We start from the raw sequence: 18,551 nt of genomic DNA on the forward strand, positions 1-18,551 counted from the left end.
ATCAGTCAGGATCTTATATAAATTCTTGTTCTGTATATGTCATGCACACAGTGAAGCAGCTGTCACTCCTGATCAATCCTGAGCTTCACCAGAGCGTCTAAATCATTTCGGAAGCTAAAAGTTGAAATCTGTTCCATCTGGAGAGTTTCCTCTGTGCTGTCATGTCAAGTTTATAACTACAGTTTTTAAGTTTTGCAGCTTTGCGATATTTGCTGTGACTTCACTGCCCACATGAAAACATTTTAAATGACTGACAACAAATTCACCATCTTCGTTATCATGCTAGTGTGTTGACATGCTACAAAAATCTAGGGATCATCAAAGGGATTAGATTTGATCCAATTTTCATGACAATCCATCCAATAGTTATTGAGATATTTCAGTCTCGACCAAAGTGGGGAACCGACTGACCATCAGAGCTGTGGTGCAAGAACAGCAAATAACTGCTAAGAAAAACTGTTTATGTTGTTTGTTGTTTTATGTTTATATTTAGGTTGTCACAACAATGTCAAGATTAAAAACTGACAATGATACTAAAAATATTTAATCAATGACCAATGTCAGGCGGATTAACCCCAACTTGTGATTCAGTGGTTTGCTCAGAGACTCCTTGGCAGTGGTCCTGGTTACTGATTTCGTAATCTTTGAGTCAGTGGCTCGCAGCGGGAAAGGACTGTGGATTCCCACTAAAGCAGTTACTGGTCATCGTAAATATTCCCAGCACAGTTTACTGGCAATGACTTTAATGAGTTTGTCTTCCTCCACGCCGTCTCACTTTCCAAGGTAGGCTTCTTCCTGAGCACATCCTTCCTCTTAACCAGCCATTTTTCAAACACAGACAGACGAAAAGGAAAAAAGAAAAACAACTGCACATTTGCAGCAACACTCTTTATGACTTATTTCCTTCCCTCTGAACCTTTAGGAAAAGCATAACTCAGAAACAACAAACTAGAAACACTCAGTGTGCATACTGCCTCTATTCCCACACGAGAGGGTCAATGATTTCCTGACATTGTTGCAGACTGATTTGGTTGTTTATGGTCTTTGAACTGCAGGATAAGTGGTTTCAATACTCCCCTGATGATAAACGAATCAGAATCACAATCATTGCAATCCCTGACCTTTGACCTCCACGTGGAACATTTCTTTAAAAAGATTCTTTAAGAGTAAATGCTCAGTATAGCACCTTTCTAGTCTTTTTGACCACTCAGAGCGCTTTTTCACTACATCCACACACTGAGCCTAAGTGCTCAAACAGAAAATAACATTCACACACTGGAGGAACGGCCACCAGAGGCTGGTTCAATTGGGGTTCAGTGTCTTGCCCAAGGACACTTTGACATGCAGGGATTGAACAGCCAACCCGCTCTACCGCCTGAGCCATAGCCGTGTTGTTGTTTCTAGCCATGCTCTAGGGAATCTCAATTCTGGTCTTTCAGTCCATGAATATCTCAAAAACAAGTTGATGGGTTTACTATAAAATGTGGTGCAAACATTCACATTCCCCTCAGGGTGAATTGTAATCACTTTGATGACCCTCTGACTTTTGCACCATAAGCAGCTCAAAATGTTACCTGTGAATATCTCTACCAAATAGATTGGCACAAAATACTGTCGAGTCATTCATGGTCCCCAGAGGAGTAATCCATTTCTTTCGAGTGCCATTATAAAGCCTGAATGAAAGGTTATAACTGATTATGTTAAGTTATAACTTTTCATCCAGGACAAAATGTGTACAAATTACACAATTTCTTTCAAAAGAATTTATTTATAAACATATATTTAACTTTCTTTAACAAGAGTCTGTACATCAGATGAAACAAAAATGTAAAACTATACACATTACAGCCTGACACCTCCCATTATTGCAAATGATGAAAAGAACAAAAAAATAATACTGATTTGATATAAAAATGTATACACCGTCGGAGAACTACACTTGCAAACACTGACGTACTCCTTATTTCTGTATAAAACACAAAAATAAACAAGTAAAAACACAGACTGAAACACACGACCGGGCAGATTTCTTTGCAGTAAAAAGCACCATATTTACCAGTAATGCAAACCATAGCTTATACATGCATAAAGTAACTACAACACTGATTGCATCATTTTACAGTCAGACTGTAGACAATCTTCAAAAAAATTTCATCCAAACTTTGTCTTTCTCCAGTTTAACTGTGGAGAAAAACTGCTGATCAGGGACATTGCTTTGCATTCCCCTTAAAGTGTCCGACAGAGTGTCTTTGACAATTTTCCTGTCGGCTTTGGAGAGGTTGGTCTTGAGCTTGAGCAGCGCTGAAACGTGTTTCTCACTGGGGGTGAAAGGAGGGAGGGAAAGGTCAAAAATCAGCATTTTAATCCCATGTGACATTAAGTGTATTATTTATTATTACTTGTAGAGTGAAGGGGTTGTTACACTGTTAGCTTTCCTGCATAATATTATTATTATATATTTTATGTAAGTGAAGTGAATTAAGAAAAAAAGATGAGGATGTATATTCAGCGGTGGTACATTAACTCAAGTCCTGCACGTGTCCTTTATTTGAGTCCTTTCTTTCCATGCCACTTTGTTCCCCCTACTCCATTACATCTGAGAAAATATTTTATTTTTTACTTCACAGTTTTAATATATAGTTACTTTACAAATTTTGCACCGAAACATAAGAGCTTATAAAATATATTATTAAATTAACCAACTATTTATGCAAGTACAGTCAATATTTTAATTTTAGGTGGAGATGGAGCAGTGGACAAGACACATGCCTTTGGTGTGGGAAACTGAGGTTTGATTCCCATTGCAACACATCCACCAATGTGTCCCTGAGCAAGCCACTTAACATATAGCAATTATAAATTGCTTTGGATTAAAGCTTAAAGTATTTTTTTCTGATGGTTGCAGCTTCTCAAATGTGAAGATTTGCTGCTTTTCCTTTCAATTATTTTAATTACTGTAATGTTTGTCAATAATGTTGAAGGTTTGAACAGTTGGTTGGACACAACAAGCATTTGAAGGTGTCACTTTGGGCTCTGAGTAACTGTGACAGCATTTCTGACTATTTTCAGGTTCTTTACAAACCAAACAATCAATCGATTAATGGAAAAAATAAGAAGATTAAAATTGCTGTTCTTAATCCTGCCTACGAAGCTCTGATTGGCTGGGTTGGTTGGGTTTTTGTTTTCAACTGAGAAAACCTCTATGAATGACTGCAAAACCACACCTAACCGCTGAAAAAGTGGAAGATGTGGACAGTGATTCAGAGGTCTGGAACTGAAACTTGACAACCGTCAGCAAATATTTTCCAAGTCTGTTAAGTCCTTTACAATGCTGTGGTGTGTTTGGAATGATAGTTGCGGACGTGGGTTTAACTTAAAGTACTTTCACTAAAGTATGCAACGCAATTTTAATGTTTTCGTTTGAAGTGTTAAATCATGGCTACAAGAGAAACATTGTCCTCACACCTGCTACCCTGCGTAGACACACCTGTTGTTTTAGTAGTGTATCTTAATACCTGTATTGTATTTCTCTTTTCTCTCTCTGCCTGTTCTTTTCTTCTTTACATTTTAACTTAAAAAAGAAAACACCTGTACACCTTGTAAATTAGCATTTAACTACAAACACTAATTAAAGTGCATCTGATGCTCGAGCATAATTGTATGCGGCAGTTCCAATGATAATGCTATGTCCATGTCAAAATAAATAACTACTACTACTACTTTAGTGGAGTATTTCCATATTATGCTACTTTCTACTTCACTACATTTCTGAGGGAAATATTTAACTTGGTAGTGATTTTATATAAAAACAAATTTGTAAAGATTATTCTAAAGTTACAGTTTACCATCAAGGTTCGAGCGTGGGTTCACTCTCCATTACAACAACATTACTGCTCACATCCGCAGACAGACCTGAACAAGCTTTACCAGTTACTTCATTGTTTCCAGCCTGTTTATTTTACTGCGGTAATAATGTATTTCCCACTGCACTCTTAACTGACAGTGCCAACTCCTGGAAAAATATGAGCTACAGTGTGTCTGCTTTTAGCTCATAATATCAGCAGGAAACATCTGAATAGATTTTCCTTTCCTGCTGCTCCTCAGCTGTCTCTGAAATGCAGATCTGTTTATGCTCATTCTAAACTTGTGTAAACACTCATATCATGATGCTAATCTGTCCTTTTTAGGTCAGTTACACTTGAGATAACATACCTAAATAAGACCACTGCTTGCCTGCGTGCTTTTTATATTTGTTTTGTAAGTAAACATCGTCCAAAATGCAGACTGCAATGGTTACCTGAGGTCAGGAAAAGCCGTTCCCAATGATGCTACTTGCATCTGAATGGAGGGGAGTTCTTGGAGTTTCAACACTTCTGCAATCTTTGTCAGGATTTCCTTCAACCAATCCTCCTTTGATCCCTGTGGACGCAATTACATCAGTTTAGTTTCCAAATATCTTTTGAACATAATCTACACGCTTCTTGTTTTGTGTAAGATTTTATCTTTTGTGGTCACTGTAATGGAAATTTTACACTGGACTTTCCCTGGATCACTTGTTAATCACACTCTGTGGTCTGTTCAGTGACGTATCCTTCCCCAAAACTGTTTCAGGGGAGGCTCAGCAAATGGAAGTTAAAGTATTATTAAATTACATTAGAAAGCCTAAATTTGTGTGATTTGGTCAGAGAGAGAGTTTGAAGATAAAGAAGTTTCAGGGAAGTTTACTTTACAGACCTTTTTTATGCATTTGGTGTAGTCTATAGATTCGTCAAACAGCAATATTAAACTCTCTTAGCTCAGCTGTTAAATGTCTATTGGATCAAATAACATAATCATGATCCTATAGCTATCCAGGAATTGAGCGAAACTAAACTAAGTAAACTAAAGTGTCTGAGTGGAGGCCCACAGTCTCAAACTTTTGAAAACCCCTTCACTCTTAGATACTATATCCAAAAAGGAACGTTTTGTCAACATCTTATACTTTGCAATTCTGTGCTCCAGTCTCACCATTTTGACGAATAAATCGTGCAAACTCTCTGCGTTGTTTTTCACGGTCATGTAGGCCTTCAGCTGCTGATCCTTGTCCGCCAGGTTGACTTTTCCTTTCAGGAGCCTCCTCACATATTCTGCTGTCACTTCCTGGTGCAGTTGGCCAATCATCTCCTGAAATTAATCCAATCATCAAATCGGAAATCGGTGTAAAAAAATAAAGCTTAAAATGTAATTACTTTTGACATGTTTGATGAACCAACAAAGATGCTGAACTGAGAGAGTAAATTTCCACTTCAACCTTTCCAAGTTAGTTAATGGAATGATTTACATTATTTAGTCCATTTACTATAAAGATTATTAATATGTCACATTATTGCTGACTATTTTACAAACTATACTGTCGTGTTTTAGCGTTTTGAATGCATTTTTCCTCACATCTAGGCAGCCATTGGTCTTTAATCCATCACAATAAATATACATTTTTGTGTTCTGCTAATTGATTTTTAAACTGTATGAAAACTGAATTGAAATCAATAGCTCCCTCAAAGGAAAATTCAAAACATTTAAACCATAGCACGCTGTGAAACACAGTTTACATGATAGTCAACAACAGCAGCTTCGTTGTGTGTTTCATGCTTTGTTCAGTCTACCTGGTGACAGTTTTCGATCGAACCCCGAAGATCCTGAATCTTATTTTCAATGCTGACCAGCAGCTTCTCAAACAGGGGCTTATTCAGCCAGTCACTGGTTCCCAGCTTGCGGTACTGTGGCTGTGTGAGATACAAACATGATGCATTAGACAGTTAACATTTTCATCAACGGTAGCAGAAATTTACATTTTAAATATCTTTTCTTCACCGATATTGTTCTTGATGTTCAATTTTGTAAATTAAATTGTGTTGCTTTTTGCAAAAATACTGTCTGTCTCGTTCCTACGAAAAGCAAATTGGTTCCTGTTGAAGATGTAAACCTTTAAAATCGTTTCACAAATTTATATATATTTTATCGCTCAATAATTTCCCAAAACAGCTGCTAAATAAACCATTTGTTGGGGACTACAGTACTTTAAGAAGCCGGTTAATCCACATGTGGTGCTCTAGTGAGTATTTTGTGGGACTTATTACAAATAAACTATGGTGTGTCTTCAAGGTGATGAAGCAACATGTCACCCAGCGCAATAGTGAGCACACTGATGTTTTTTAATAGTTTTTGGACAACAGTGGATCTCTATGACTCAGAGGACGAAGAGATGTCAGGCTGTGTTACACACATTTGTTGGTAGATGCATTGCCTGGTCTTTAAGTGAGACTTGTTGACAAATAGACCTGTTGTAAACGTACCTTGAGTTCCTCGTGAACAGGTTTTAATAAGTATGTGTGGGCAGATTCTTTCATTTCATTCAGAACCAGCAAACACTTTTCCCGCACTTCCTCTGGGAACAGATTGCGCTTCTCGTTGAGGACGACCCTGCAGACAGACCACACAAGCCACATTAGCTCACAGGCGCATCTTCTTCTGTGATATTAAGCTGACTTCATGTCTCACCACACCAAAATGACAAAAACTTACCTAAACTGTTCAATACAGCCAAGATTTGCCTTGATGATCGGCTTGCTGTTCGGTTTGTTTTGCTTGATGACCTCGTTTAGGAAAATACTGAACCTGCAGGAGAATGAAGACAGTTAATTCTAACTTCCACAGTGTTGTTGTTATTAAGAATAAGACAAAATGCCTTTTGAAGTAAAACTATTTAGAAGAAAGTCATCAGTCATATTACCTCTGCATTAAATCTGTCAGTTGGGAAGCTATGTTCTGGGCCTTGTGCAGGTCTCCCACAGTCTTTTCAGCTGAAGTCACCATCCCATTGACAAACTAAAGACAGATGGATGATACAGATTAATGACAGCATTTTATAAATTTATAAATTACAGTGAGAAAACATTTTCTGTATGTCAGAGAGTTCAGTGTCTTTCTCAGCTCATCAGTTAACTCTGTGACTTTGATCACAGTGAATAACTGACTGCCTTCCTTGTTGGTTAATCTTTTTTCTTCTCCAGTTTGGCTTTAGTTAATATATAAAACAGCTTGGGAAAGACTTCCCGGTCTACATTGATTACTTTTTGTCTGCTCATGATCGAAAGAGGCTTTGGATTTCATGTTATAATTTAGTGATTTCAGCCTACAAGATATTATTACACAATTTTGACTTAGCAAACTGTCAGCAGCTTCAGAGCAACATTATGATTAATTTGGAGTCGTGTTTGTGTCCACCTAATGAATGTTAAGGCCAGTATTCTCTCTGTTTTAGCTCTGATTTGTGGGTTTCCACCAAACCCTGAGGGAAGTATCTGGCTCTTTGTGTCTGTCTGCTATTTGCTGCTCAGCAGGTAGTGGGTTTTTAGAGATATCGGAGAAGTGAGACTGACAGTAAACAGTAAAGTTGGGGCTGGACAGCTGAACAATTAGCTGAAATTCCCTACGTAAAGCCGAGGGGACCTGCAGATTCAGGTGATAGCTCTCTGTTGGTTCATTGTCATAAAAATATTCCTATAGCCGCTTTGACATCATGTGGTCTTATTAATTCTGTACCTGAATGATGTCGTAGGCACGGGACTGACATAACAGCCATCCTCTCTTGCTGGTTCCTTTCCGTCAATCCACCTTTGCTTCGCTTCATCCAGGACACGGCCAATGTAAGTCGTCAACTCCTCCTGGACACACAACAACATGCTGCTGTCACTTTCATACACAGTTTTTGTATTTGGCTCCCAAGCTCCTTTTTGTCTTAAACATTAAACTATATATTACATCCATCTCACAGTCTATACTAAAAGCTGCAGTAGCAACTAAAATGCTCTCTGCAACCCCACAATAAATTAATAAGATTTGAAGGGATTACTCTGGAGAGAATGAACAGTCTGAGTAAACTTAAAGGCAATCTAGCATTTAGATTTTGATATTTCTTGTTTATGACTGAAAGAAGTGGCCTGGTGTTGCTTTAGAGAAGGTCAGGACTTAGGAGGCCCAACCTAAACATTAGGATTCGTCCACTGGAGACAATGACTTTCCACAATAAATCCCAATCTGACCTTCTGGATCTTCAGGATTGTTAGCCCATATTGCTAAATAAAGGTTAGCTAAAGGTTTGAGTAAATCCACCAAATCCATCTAAAACTGAAACTAAAAACTAAACACAACTAAAATCCAAACTGGCTAAAGAAGGCAGGTAGCAACGGCTGGGTTTACCTGTTGTTTGCTCAGGTACTGTTCCTCCAGAGGTTTCAGTAACTCTGCAGGCAGCAGCTTTCCCAACGCTTCACTGTCAATCTCACTGGCCAGCTCTGGCTTTTGAAGGATTCTGACACAAGAACAGATATTACAACTTTTACCAACACCTCAAGACATTTCGAGCATTAAGTTTATGATTTCATGTGAATTTTGTTCACTGTCAGATCACAGAAAACAACTATCACTATATAAGATGGTTGCACAGTATTAATCTGTGATGCTCGGTGTCCTGCAGAAGGGTTAATGTGTTGTTGCATTTTGCTTTCCCTCAACCTGCTTACCTCATATTCTTCTGCAGTTTCAAAATTGCAAAATACCAAATAGGCAGCAACTTGTTTATATAAAAGGTGTGTGTAGTTAAGTGGCTGGTGGAGGGTTCGACTGCGTAAAAAACAATCCGTCTGTTTTGCTGCATTGCATTCTGGTGTGTTTTCAAATGTATTGAGGGTGCAGAACTGCAGGATCTGTGTCACTCCCGCAACGGATTTCTACATTTCCTAAACAGTTACACAACTTTAGGGCGAGTTGCTTTGTCCATTAATCAACCTGAGAAGTCGAGGGTGAAAGCGGTGCTTCCTCATTAATTTAACTGCTTTCAAATAAAATCACATTTAGATGGAAGACGAGGAGATGGCTGAATATCATTTTGTGTCTTTTTCATATGAAAATTAAGGCCTAACTACACAGTGAGAACTTGATAATATTTTGTAAATGTTGTGTGCATTTCTACATAACGTCCCATTGTCTATTTGAATATCACAGTCTAATTCAGCCATGCTAGAGTGTTGCCTTGAGAGGTGGTACAGAGGATGGACTGACAGACCTACACACTGATATATATCGCCCTACCACTAGCAGGACAAGAGCACACAGATATAGTACACAATGGGCCCAGAGGTGCTAATTGCTTCAAACATAAACTTAAGTCACAACTTACTGTGGATAAAACTCGTGCACCCAGCGCAGGAGGAAACTGCAGTCCTTGTCATCCAGACCAAAGTCTGCGATCTTTTTGAGTCTGGTGCTCAGGGTTTGGTGGTACAACTTGGCATATACATTACAGATGTCCAGCTCGGGTGGGTAGCAGCTCTTCACCTTCTCCACCATGAACAGCAGGTCCTCCTTCAGCTGCCTCCCCATGCTGTGGACGTCAGCCTGAATAGACGACTGCTGCGCCACCTGGTCAGCACGAGGCGTCAAAGGGTTGTCTATACGTTCCTCCACCAAGCTGCGAAGCGTGGAGTCGTGGAGCTTCTTCCAGCGCCCGGGCCTCCACATGGGTGGTGTCCCATCCCTCTGTCTCCACAGCCGGTCCTGGTCTTCCTCCTGGTTCACGGCATTCACAGCAGATGTCAGAGCCTCAGTGCTGAACTCTTCCGGGCTGAAAGACAGTCTCACAGTCTGCAGCACAAGGGCTTCAAGGTCCCTGTAGTCTGCAGCAAGCTTGTCCACTTCTTCCGTGTGATGCTGGAGTGCCTCGCTCTCCATTATCTCCCCAAACAGACGCTCCTCTCTCTCTATCAGCAGCTGGCTGGCCTCAAACAAGTGTTGTGTTTCCAGGACTTGCTCAAATGTGTGGACCACTGCGGGGAAAAAAAGTTGCAGCTGTTGCTTAAAATAAAATGAGGCATCAAAATGCCCAAGAATGACTAGAAGAAATACAGACTATTATTATTATTATTAACTAATCTGCAAGGACTTTCATGATCTACACAGCATCAGACAAAAAGTGGAAATACCCAAGATGCCCTCCTCAAATAGCTTTTTATGTTTCACCATAAGTGCAAAACTCACATTGTTAGGTTATCTTAATGTAACAAGAGAAAATGGAGCATTTCAGAGGCTTGAACCAGCAAATGTCCGGTTGTGACTCACTGCTTCATTATTCCTCCAGCAGTCCTTTAATGTTTGCTATAGAGTCTACCAAACCTATTAAAGTCACTTTGTCAAGTTGTCTTATTATATCTAATACACTATAGAAGTTACTATAAAAGCACAAGTAATTTAAATTGATAAAATTCTGCCTCTTATCAACAGAGAAGACTACCACTAACAGCTGGACGTTTTTTTTAATGTTAACTGACCGTTTTGTGGTTCCTCCTCATTGGGTGAGGGTTGTCCATCAGTCGAGGAGGGGCTGTTGGCACCGCTCTGGCCTCTGGACCCTCTCCTCAAGTTACTAAACCATCTTCCTCCCACAGATATCCCACTTAGATCCGGGAGGAAGTTGAGCCTGAAGCCGTCTGTCTCTGTCCTCATGGTTATCCAGTCGGAGAAACTGGACCAACAGAAACGTTTTGATGAAGCTATGGAGACAAAACACGCCAAATGTTTGTCAATTAAAAACAAAAAAGTAAGAGAAAATCTAAAATGTTATGTCAGTATTTTAGTTACATAACTGCATTTACTAATAAACAGATTCTTCGTATCGTTTACACATTAATGAAATCACAAAAGAGACAGCATCTTAACAGCCTAGTGTCCAGAAGTACTACACCATCCTCCTTATCACAATATAGCTCATAAAAGTGAAATAATCTATTAAAACATCCCTGTAGGCCTATTTTATGAATAAGACAAAATACACAAAAATGCCACATGAATGGAAATAAGAACGTGTTAAAAACAGAACATTGAACTACAACCCTGCAGAGATGATGCACATAACTTTAAAAATAGCCCAAGTAAAGTGAAATTTATTTTTAAACAAAGTCTTTCCTTTCACATCAAATTTAACGGTAAGTGTAATGAAAACATTATAGAGTACACACATGCTAACAATCAGCCCAGACAAGCAGGTAAGTGCAGTTTCTATAGCTGTTACTTACCTTCTAATTCACAGTTGCTGCTCTGTTAGTGAAAGTACAGCTGTTGTGAATTAAAGCCCTTTTTAAAGAACAGGCTCCTCCTCCAGCCTTTGGTGATGTGTCTAAAAATGATTCCCAAACTAGTGGAAAGTCCATCCCTCCACCCCCTCACCCACACAAGCTGAAGACTGCTTTGAGAAACACTAGCGCTGAAGCAATGTTTGCCTGTGGTTAAGAGTGAAATAACTCAAACAAGATATCATGGATTGTTTGAGTGCATGAATGCTACACTTTGGATAGCACCTTACTTTTGCTCTAGCACCACCAACAAGTCAAAAAAGGTTTCTATTCCTGTCAGCAATTGATGTACACATACTTCCATACAAACAGTAGTAAAGTTGTCTAATTTTTCATCCATCCAACAATTTTCATACTTGTAAAACTACTCTTTTCATCATTCATTATTATGTGTTTTTTTCCCTCAGGTATCAATTAATCTTTCGGTCTTGTGTTCGCACAAGTTCAAAACCCAAAGACATTTAATTTATTAGAAATCGACAAGAAAAAACAGCAAATTCTCCCATTTGAGAAGCTGGAACCATCAGATGTTTTGTTTTTCTGACTTAAACAATTAATAGATTCTGAAAATAGCTGCCAATTAGTTTCTGTCGATGGATTAATTGAGTGTGAAAAGCACTACAGCCTCACGGTGCCGCAAGTGTTGCTGTTGTGAAGAGACTGTCTTCAACAAAAATGCAACAGTGGTTGTTTGCACAAACACTGAAATCACAGACTTTATAAAAGACAGAGCCATTGTGATGTCACCCTTCGGTCTATGGACTACGGTTTTAAAGCCCTGAGTTTGGTATTTTGGCAGTCGCCATTTTTGTTTATTTGGAACCAGAAGTGAACATATTTGGATGAGAGGGTGGAGTTAGCTAGGTTGGTTAAATAAGGTGTATCCGTAAGTCACATTAACTGTGACATTGATTAGGACGTTCATTTTCAGCTAGCAAAAAAACAGGCTTATGCACGTACTGTAAATGAACAGCTGACTCCTAGAGTGTCTTTTAATACAACCGAACACTGAACAAGACATTTTTAGGCGACGGAAATGTTACAATTGACAGCACCCAAAAACAAGTTCAAGCCTGATGAAGCATAACCTGCTTCAATGTCTATTTTACTCTAAATGGGACCATAATTTACTAAATCAACATCATGCTGTGTTGAAAAAGACTTAAAGCTAGCAATTGAGACCATAAACTTATTAGGAAAGTGTTTACTGAGGTAATAATAATAATAATAATAATCTTTATTTGTAGAGCACTTTTCAAAAACAAGTTACAAAGTGCTTTAACAAGTGTAAAGACAATAATACCAAAACAATACATGATAAAAGCATGAAAACATTGAAAAGACTAAAATACACGTTTAAGATAAATATAAAATAAGTAAAATAGAATAAAATAAAAGGGATAAAATAAAGCCAAATAAGATTGGGAAAGGCTCTCCTATAAAAGTATGTTTTAAGAAGGGACTTAAAAGAGTTCACTGACTCAGCCGACCTGATTTCCTCAGGCAGGCTGTTCCAGAGCCTCGGGGCCTGCTGGTGTGTATGGGACTAAAAGGTCAGAAATATAACAAGGCGAGAGGCCATGAAGAGCTTTAAAAGTGATCAATAGAATTTTAAAGTCAATTCTAAAACATACTGGGAGCCAGTGTAATGAAGCTAAAATAGGAGTAATGTGGTCATATTTCTTTGTTCTGGTTAAAAGCCTGGCAGCTGAGTTCTGGACAGTCTGGAGTCGATCAATAGATTTTTGGAATGCTGGAATGCTGACACCCAGGGTAAAAACCAAGTCTAGTGTATGACCACGGTTATGTGTTTGCCCTATGACATGTTGTTTGAAGTTAAAAGAAGTGGCCATATTTAAAAAGTCAGTTGCATTAACATTGGTGGGGTCATCAACATGAATATTAAAATCGCCACAAAGAACAATTCTGTCATAATTTAAAACCAGAGTAGATAAAAGTTCCTCCAGGCGGTTTGGGGGGCGATAAATTATGACAAATATTATAGGTTGCAGCCCTCCAACTTTAAGAGTGAGAACTTCAAAAGGAGTTAAATTCATCACAGCGTACTTGATGACATTTTAAATTTTTTCTATACACGCTCACTAGCCCACCACCACGACCACTGACCCTCGGTTGACTAAAACAATCATAATGAGGCGGACAAAGTTCAGCTAGCTGGCTATAGTCATTCATTTGCAACCAGGATTCAGTTAAAAACATAAAATCTAGATTTGCAGACAAGATAAAATCATTTAAGATAAAAGTCTTACTAGAGCCAGTCATGGAGGCCAAGGAGTCTAAAATCTGATTTTGTCAGCTCAGACTGTTGAAGAGCTGTGTCATTTGTTCTGACATGGACTATCACTCTTGTGATGGAGGACGGGAGCGACGGCATCAGGTCCTGGAGTTTTTTAAAAATGTCAGCCATGGTGGCACCGGGGAAGCAGTGAGTGGTAGCGTTAAAGAAACTGAGGTTTCTGGTTATGGAGTCACCAATTATTAGTGTGGTTGGGGAGAAAAGAGGACAAGGAGATACCGGTTGTGGGGTTCCAGAGCAGGACTGAGCAGAATCTGCTTCAACACTGCGTGCGGACTGAGGATGGAGTGTGTGAGCTGCCGAGTGTTGTGTTGGAGTAGCAGTAACAGACCTGAGAGAAGGGCTACCCGACGGTGCAGGTTAGAGACGGCCTCCGGAGCATCTGAGCTCCTTCAGGATCCTACGTCGGGAAGCGGAGGTTTTTGACCGGGATGACGGCCGCCGATCAGGCCCAGCGGCAGACCGGCGGCCCAGTGCGGGAGATGTAGCCGGTGAAGGAGATGCAACAGTGTCGGCAGGCACTGTCTACCGAAAGAGATCCGTATCAGGGAGACTCGAAGCCGCAGGTGCATCAGAGAGGCAGCCCCGTCCGAACCTCTCTTGCAGCCACGGACCACCACTTCAGCCCAGGTTGACTGATGCTTCGGAGTCAAGCAGGATGAAAGCCTGGGAAGGCTAGAGGGGTCCCAAAACACGGTGTCCTGGATGTTAGCGGTTGCGCTAAGAGAAACAATCTGTTTGGCTTGTACTGAAACCACATCCATAAAGCCAGTCAGCAGGGAATCTTTCTCTTTGAGTTCCTCTGAAAGTCGTCGGATGTCTTCCATAAGGTCAGCAATCTTTTTGTTCGCTTTCTTAAGGAGTGTGCAGTCCTCATGGGGCAGAGTTATCTCGGCTAGCATAACGTTAGTCGCCGGAGCTTTGTTGTGATCAGTAGCGTTGATGGCGATTTTTGCGGTCATCTAGCTTAAAATCCATGTCGGATGACTAAAATCCTTGACCCACGTAAAACTCAAGTTAAAAACTTAAGTTAAAATAAAAAGGATATAAAAAATGTAACGTAAAAGTGTGGAGTCCGGTTTAAGACGGAGCTTCCGACAGGTAGCTACAGACGCCAACGCATGCACAGAGTGCAGATTACGTCAGCAATTACGTCAGCGATTAAGCACCTTGCTGGAAAGGGAACAATAAATCAATCGCCCCCTGCAGCCCGTCAGAAAGAATGCAGGTTTAAAATACTTCCACATTGGCTTCACTTTTCAGACCCGGCGGTTGCTGCTTTGTAAAAACCTCTGGTGTCATTTAGTAGACCGCTGTTTCACATGCTTTGTCCTTCCAACTGTCAACTTTGGTTTCCTTTAACCATGACCACAAACGCCAACCAAGTAGGTTTTGTGCTTAAACTTAACCAAACCTAAACCATAGAGGTGCAGATCAGGAAACAAACATAATTTGGAAGACACTGACAAACAATTTGTTCTAAACATGTGCTCTTTAAAAAGTAGTAGCCTAAGCATTGTTTGCCAGTCACATACATTAATATCTGTTACATATTATGCTGTTTATATTTTTTCACCAACTGAATAAAAATGTAAGTAGTGGATGCATGTTATCATGGCTGGTGTGGCTACAGAGCCAGAGCTGAATTTTTGTCCCAGTCCGCCCTTGTCCAAGACCTTGTAGTATCGCAACAGGATGCTCAGAGGCTTGTCCTGAGGCCATCACGGTGTTACAGCGCCTGTGAACGTCTAGTCCAGTGGTTCTCGAAACTTTTTCACATCAATCCCTAAACTGACACAAATTTAGGCCGTGAATCCCATTTGGAAAGATTTTGTCCAAAGTAATTTCATAAGTCAAACATTCATTGTGTCAGTTATGGATAGAATAAACGATTCCCCTTTTTACTGGGGACCCTTACTGGGGAAACTCCTGAAGGACCCCTAAGTGTCCCTGGACTGGTCAGATGACGTTGGTTTTCTCTTAAGGGACTCTCCGATTGCGTCTTTAGATCATTGTTCTGTCAGTCTTGGACAATCCCTGTCCATATAACATCATGCTGCTACCAGGTTTCACTTCTTTAACCGTCTTGATAGTCTTGAACTATAGTTTGTATTAACACTACAGATTATGAGGGCTGCGTGCCCTCTGTGCAGTCTGTCCTCTTCCCATTGTGAGGAGAAGGTACTGTGGCTCATTTCTGTTTGGTGACACCTCAACGTCCTCCTGGATCCATCCTGTTTACAATCTATTTATAATGTTGTCACCATAATTGTCCATACTGTAATTTCATTATGTTGGTTTATTCAGTACACACCTGTCTTGGCCAAGAGATCCCTCCTCTGTTGCTCCTCTTGAGATATCTTACTTTTTTCCCCTGTAAAAGGTTTTTTGGGGAGTTTTTCCTCATCTGAGGACAGATGGTGTCATTTGCTGTGCAGATTGTAAACCTCCCGGGTGGCAAATTTATTATGGCTGCAAGTATTACAGCAGATGGAAATATTTTTCATCCCTTGTATTTTATTTTGTGCACAATTTCTAACATATTTGGTGTCTTTGGATGTGTTTACATTTTGATGCACCAATAGGATTTTTTAAATCTCAGGATCCAATTCTTTCCCGTCTATATTGGTCCGTAGCAGTATTGGTACTGATTCCAAATACTAGTATATAAGTACATTTAAGGTGTTTTTACATATGTTTTAATTGGGACCTATTGTTTTTCTGCTTCGACTCTCAATGGTTGTCATTTTTGGAAACTTTCCTGATTAATTTATTTTTCTGTAAGCCAGTATCTTGGTTCAGCAGCAGTATTTTTGATCATCAATAAAAGCCTTTCAATTTTCTGGTTCCTGTTTTATTGTTCTTGTATTTTCATATTATTTAAAGCTAGATAATATACTGTATGTCGTCTCATAATGTCACAGTATGGATCTATTCAGTTAATATTTTGTACTTAATGCAATGTTAATATACACTCACCACTTTATTAGGTACACCTGTAGAATCTGTTGCATTCGTTACTACTTTTACAACGTTTACAGTGTATAATGTTCAGTTTAAGGTGACATTGTTGGAAATGAGTAAATTCATTATTATGTTTATTACTGACGTCATAGTTAACGGTTGTGTTGTACTGGACATTAATTGGATCATTACAGGCATAATAAAAGTTTATAGAAGAACAATTGTTTTGGCTTGCATTAAACTGCTGTAGTGAACAACATTGTGGATTTGTGCCTGTTATATTAAATAAATTTGGTACTCCAAATTCCTCTCTTCTCTCCCAGAGAGAAGCAGGGGGGTTAATTATCAACCCTCAACAGACGGCTGAAGAGACCCCAACGGAAGGGGGGTGGAGAGGTCACTTTCCCTAAGTGCTATTCCTGAGCAGCTGATTGTAAAACTGGCCACCTTTGGCAACAGCCTGATAGCATTTGTCTGAACAGCCTATCAGAACTCCCCTTAAAAGGGGGCAGGAAACCCTAAACGGGCTTCAGACATGGAGAACTGTGGAGAATCCCCTAGCAAAAGCCAGGATCGGGCAGCTAGCGTGGGACCCGTGCAACAGGCCAAAGCAGGCCGCCAACAAGCAGTAAGACCAAACAAAACATTCTGTGATCAGGGAGGTCCCATAGCGTTAATATTTTCTTTTAACTCCTAAACTCATAGCTTACTTTCATTAGTTCTCCTCTGCCGTATGAGTCAAATGTTTCCCACAACCGAACCTCCATTCTCATTGTTTAGTCATTGTTTATTTCTCTGATGTATTTAACCACCTTTGGATATGACCTTAGTTAGTTAATAAATTCACTGTAACCAAGGAATTATGTGTATTGCCTACTTCTGAGTCCCTGCCAAGAGAATTTACCCTTTAGATATCAGACTGACTGATTTAAGATAATTGAGTGATTATTAACTAACTGATCACTGGTGAATAATTGTATAATTATTAAAAGATCCTAGAGGTCCAGAGACTCTAGGTTAATAACAACTCCGGTGGTGCCGCTTTTTGCGAAACGAGAGTTTTTTATGGATTATATTGTCTGAATATTAAAATTCATAATTTGGTATTCTCATAAATTTATTAAAATTCATAGCTAGTTTAGACATGCTACACTGCATTACACTACAGGTGTACTTAATAATGTGGCCACTGAGTGTAAAATAAATTCATAAAATTACTTTAAAATCAAATTACTATTATAACACCCATGCAAGTGACTTCTTAGAATATGTTAAATTTTACACTTAAATGTTTGAGTATCATATCACACATGAAGTTTCAGACACTTATCTAAAGTGTATTTTGTTTGGTGCAAGGTTGTTTATTTAATGTGGCATCCTGTCTGTTAGCAAGACAGGGGACACTGAAATAAAACTAAAAGTTAGCAAACAAGAGCTAAAGTTATATTTCTCTTACTTGACATTATATTTTTGTATAGATTTCATACAAAATTATAATGATACAATCTTTTACACACACACACACACACACACACACAATGTATGCCAACATTGAAACTGCATTTTTACTACGTATATGATTCTAATTGACTGTTTCTATGTGGTTCAGCCATGTCTGCCATCATTTTTGTAGTGAATACTAACTTTTTACATTCATAAACCCTGCTGATAACTTTAATAACCTAGATGATACTGTGCTGTAAACACCTTTTCTTACCTTCTGATCTGCAGGATCTGCAGCCAACACAGCTGCGAAACATCAAACACATTGCTCTTGGAGGCAGCAAGACTCACACGTCCATAGACTTTACCTGTCTGTGCAGCAGGTTGACGAACCACTGAACTGAGGATAAGCTGCAGACAAATATTTCATTTCAGGATGTTGGTTAAGTCACGCTGTAAGAAAGTCAGCTGTGCTTTCCTTTTATACACCTATGCACTGCACCTACGTGCATTTCCTCTGAGAGCTTACATTTATGATGTGAGAGTGAATGCTTGGATGGTTTCAAAATGCCATATATGCAGTTTAAAAATGTCACAAGTCTATCACACTGCGGGAAAGGTGTCGCTTAGGAGACAACTCAGCTTCAGCTTTTTGTCACGGT

The 18,551-nt window shown here is 39.4% G+C and overlaps 1 protein-coding gene across 1 annotated transcript; it reads right to left on the reverse strand.

Annotated features, from left to right (window-relative positions):
* Nucleotides 1-1,748: 1,748 nt before the first annotated feature.
* On the reverse strand, nucleotides 1,749-18,321 carry LOC119910579 (tumor necrosis factor alpha-induced protein 2-like). Its single transcript, XM_038729256.1, is given in 13 exon segments — nucleotides 1,749-2,318; nucleotides 4,298-4,419; nucleotides 5,008-5,163; nucleotides 5,643-5,762; nucleotides 6,333-6,459; nucleotides 6,562-6,654; nucleotides 6,770-6,864; nucleotides 7,582-7,601; nucleotides 7,604-7,703; nucleotides 8,239-8,350; nucleotides 9,218-9,863; nucleotides 10,365-10,586; nucleotides 18,164-18,321. Coding segments are annotated over 13 exon segments (2,043 nt in total). The 5' UTR covers nucleotides 18,216-18,321; the 3' UTR covers nucleotides 1,749-2,140.
* Between the last annotated feature and the right edge of the window lie 230 nt (nucleotides 18,322-18,551).

This window comes from Micropterus salmoides, unplaced genomic scaffold (assembly GCF_014851395.1).
Source record: "Micropterus salmoides isolate LMB-PRFRI ecotype aquatic unplaced genomic scaffold, ASM1485139v1 Ms_hic_scaffold_19, whole genome shotgun sequence".
Classification (NCBI taxonomy): Eukaryota; Metazoa; Chordata; class Actinopteri; order Centrarchiformes; family Centrarchidae; genus Micropterus; species Micropterus salmoides.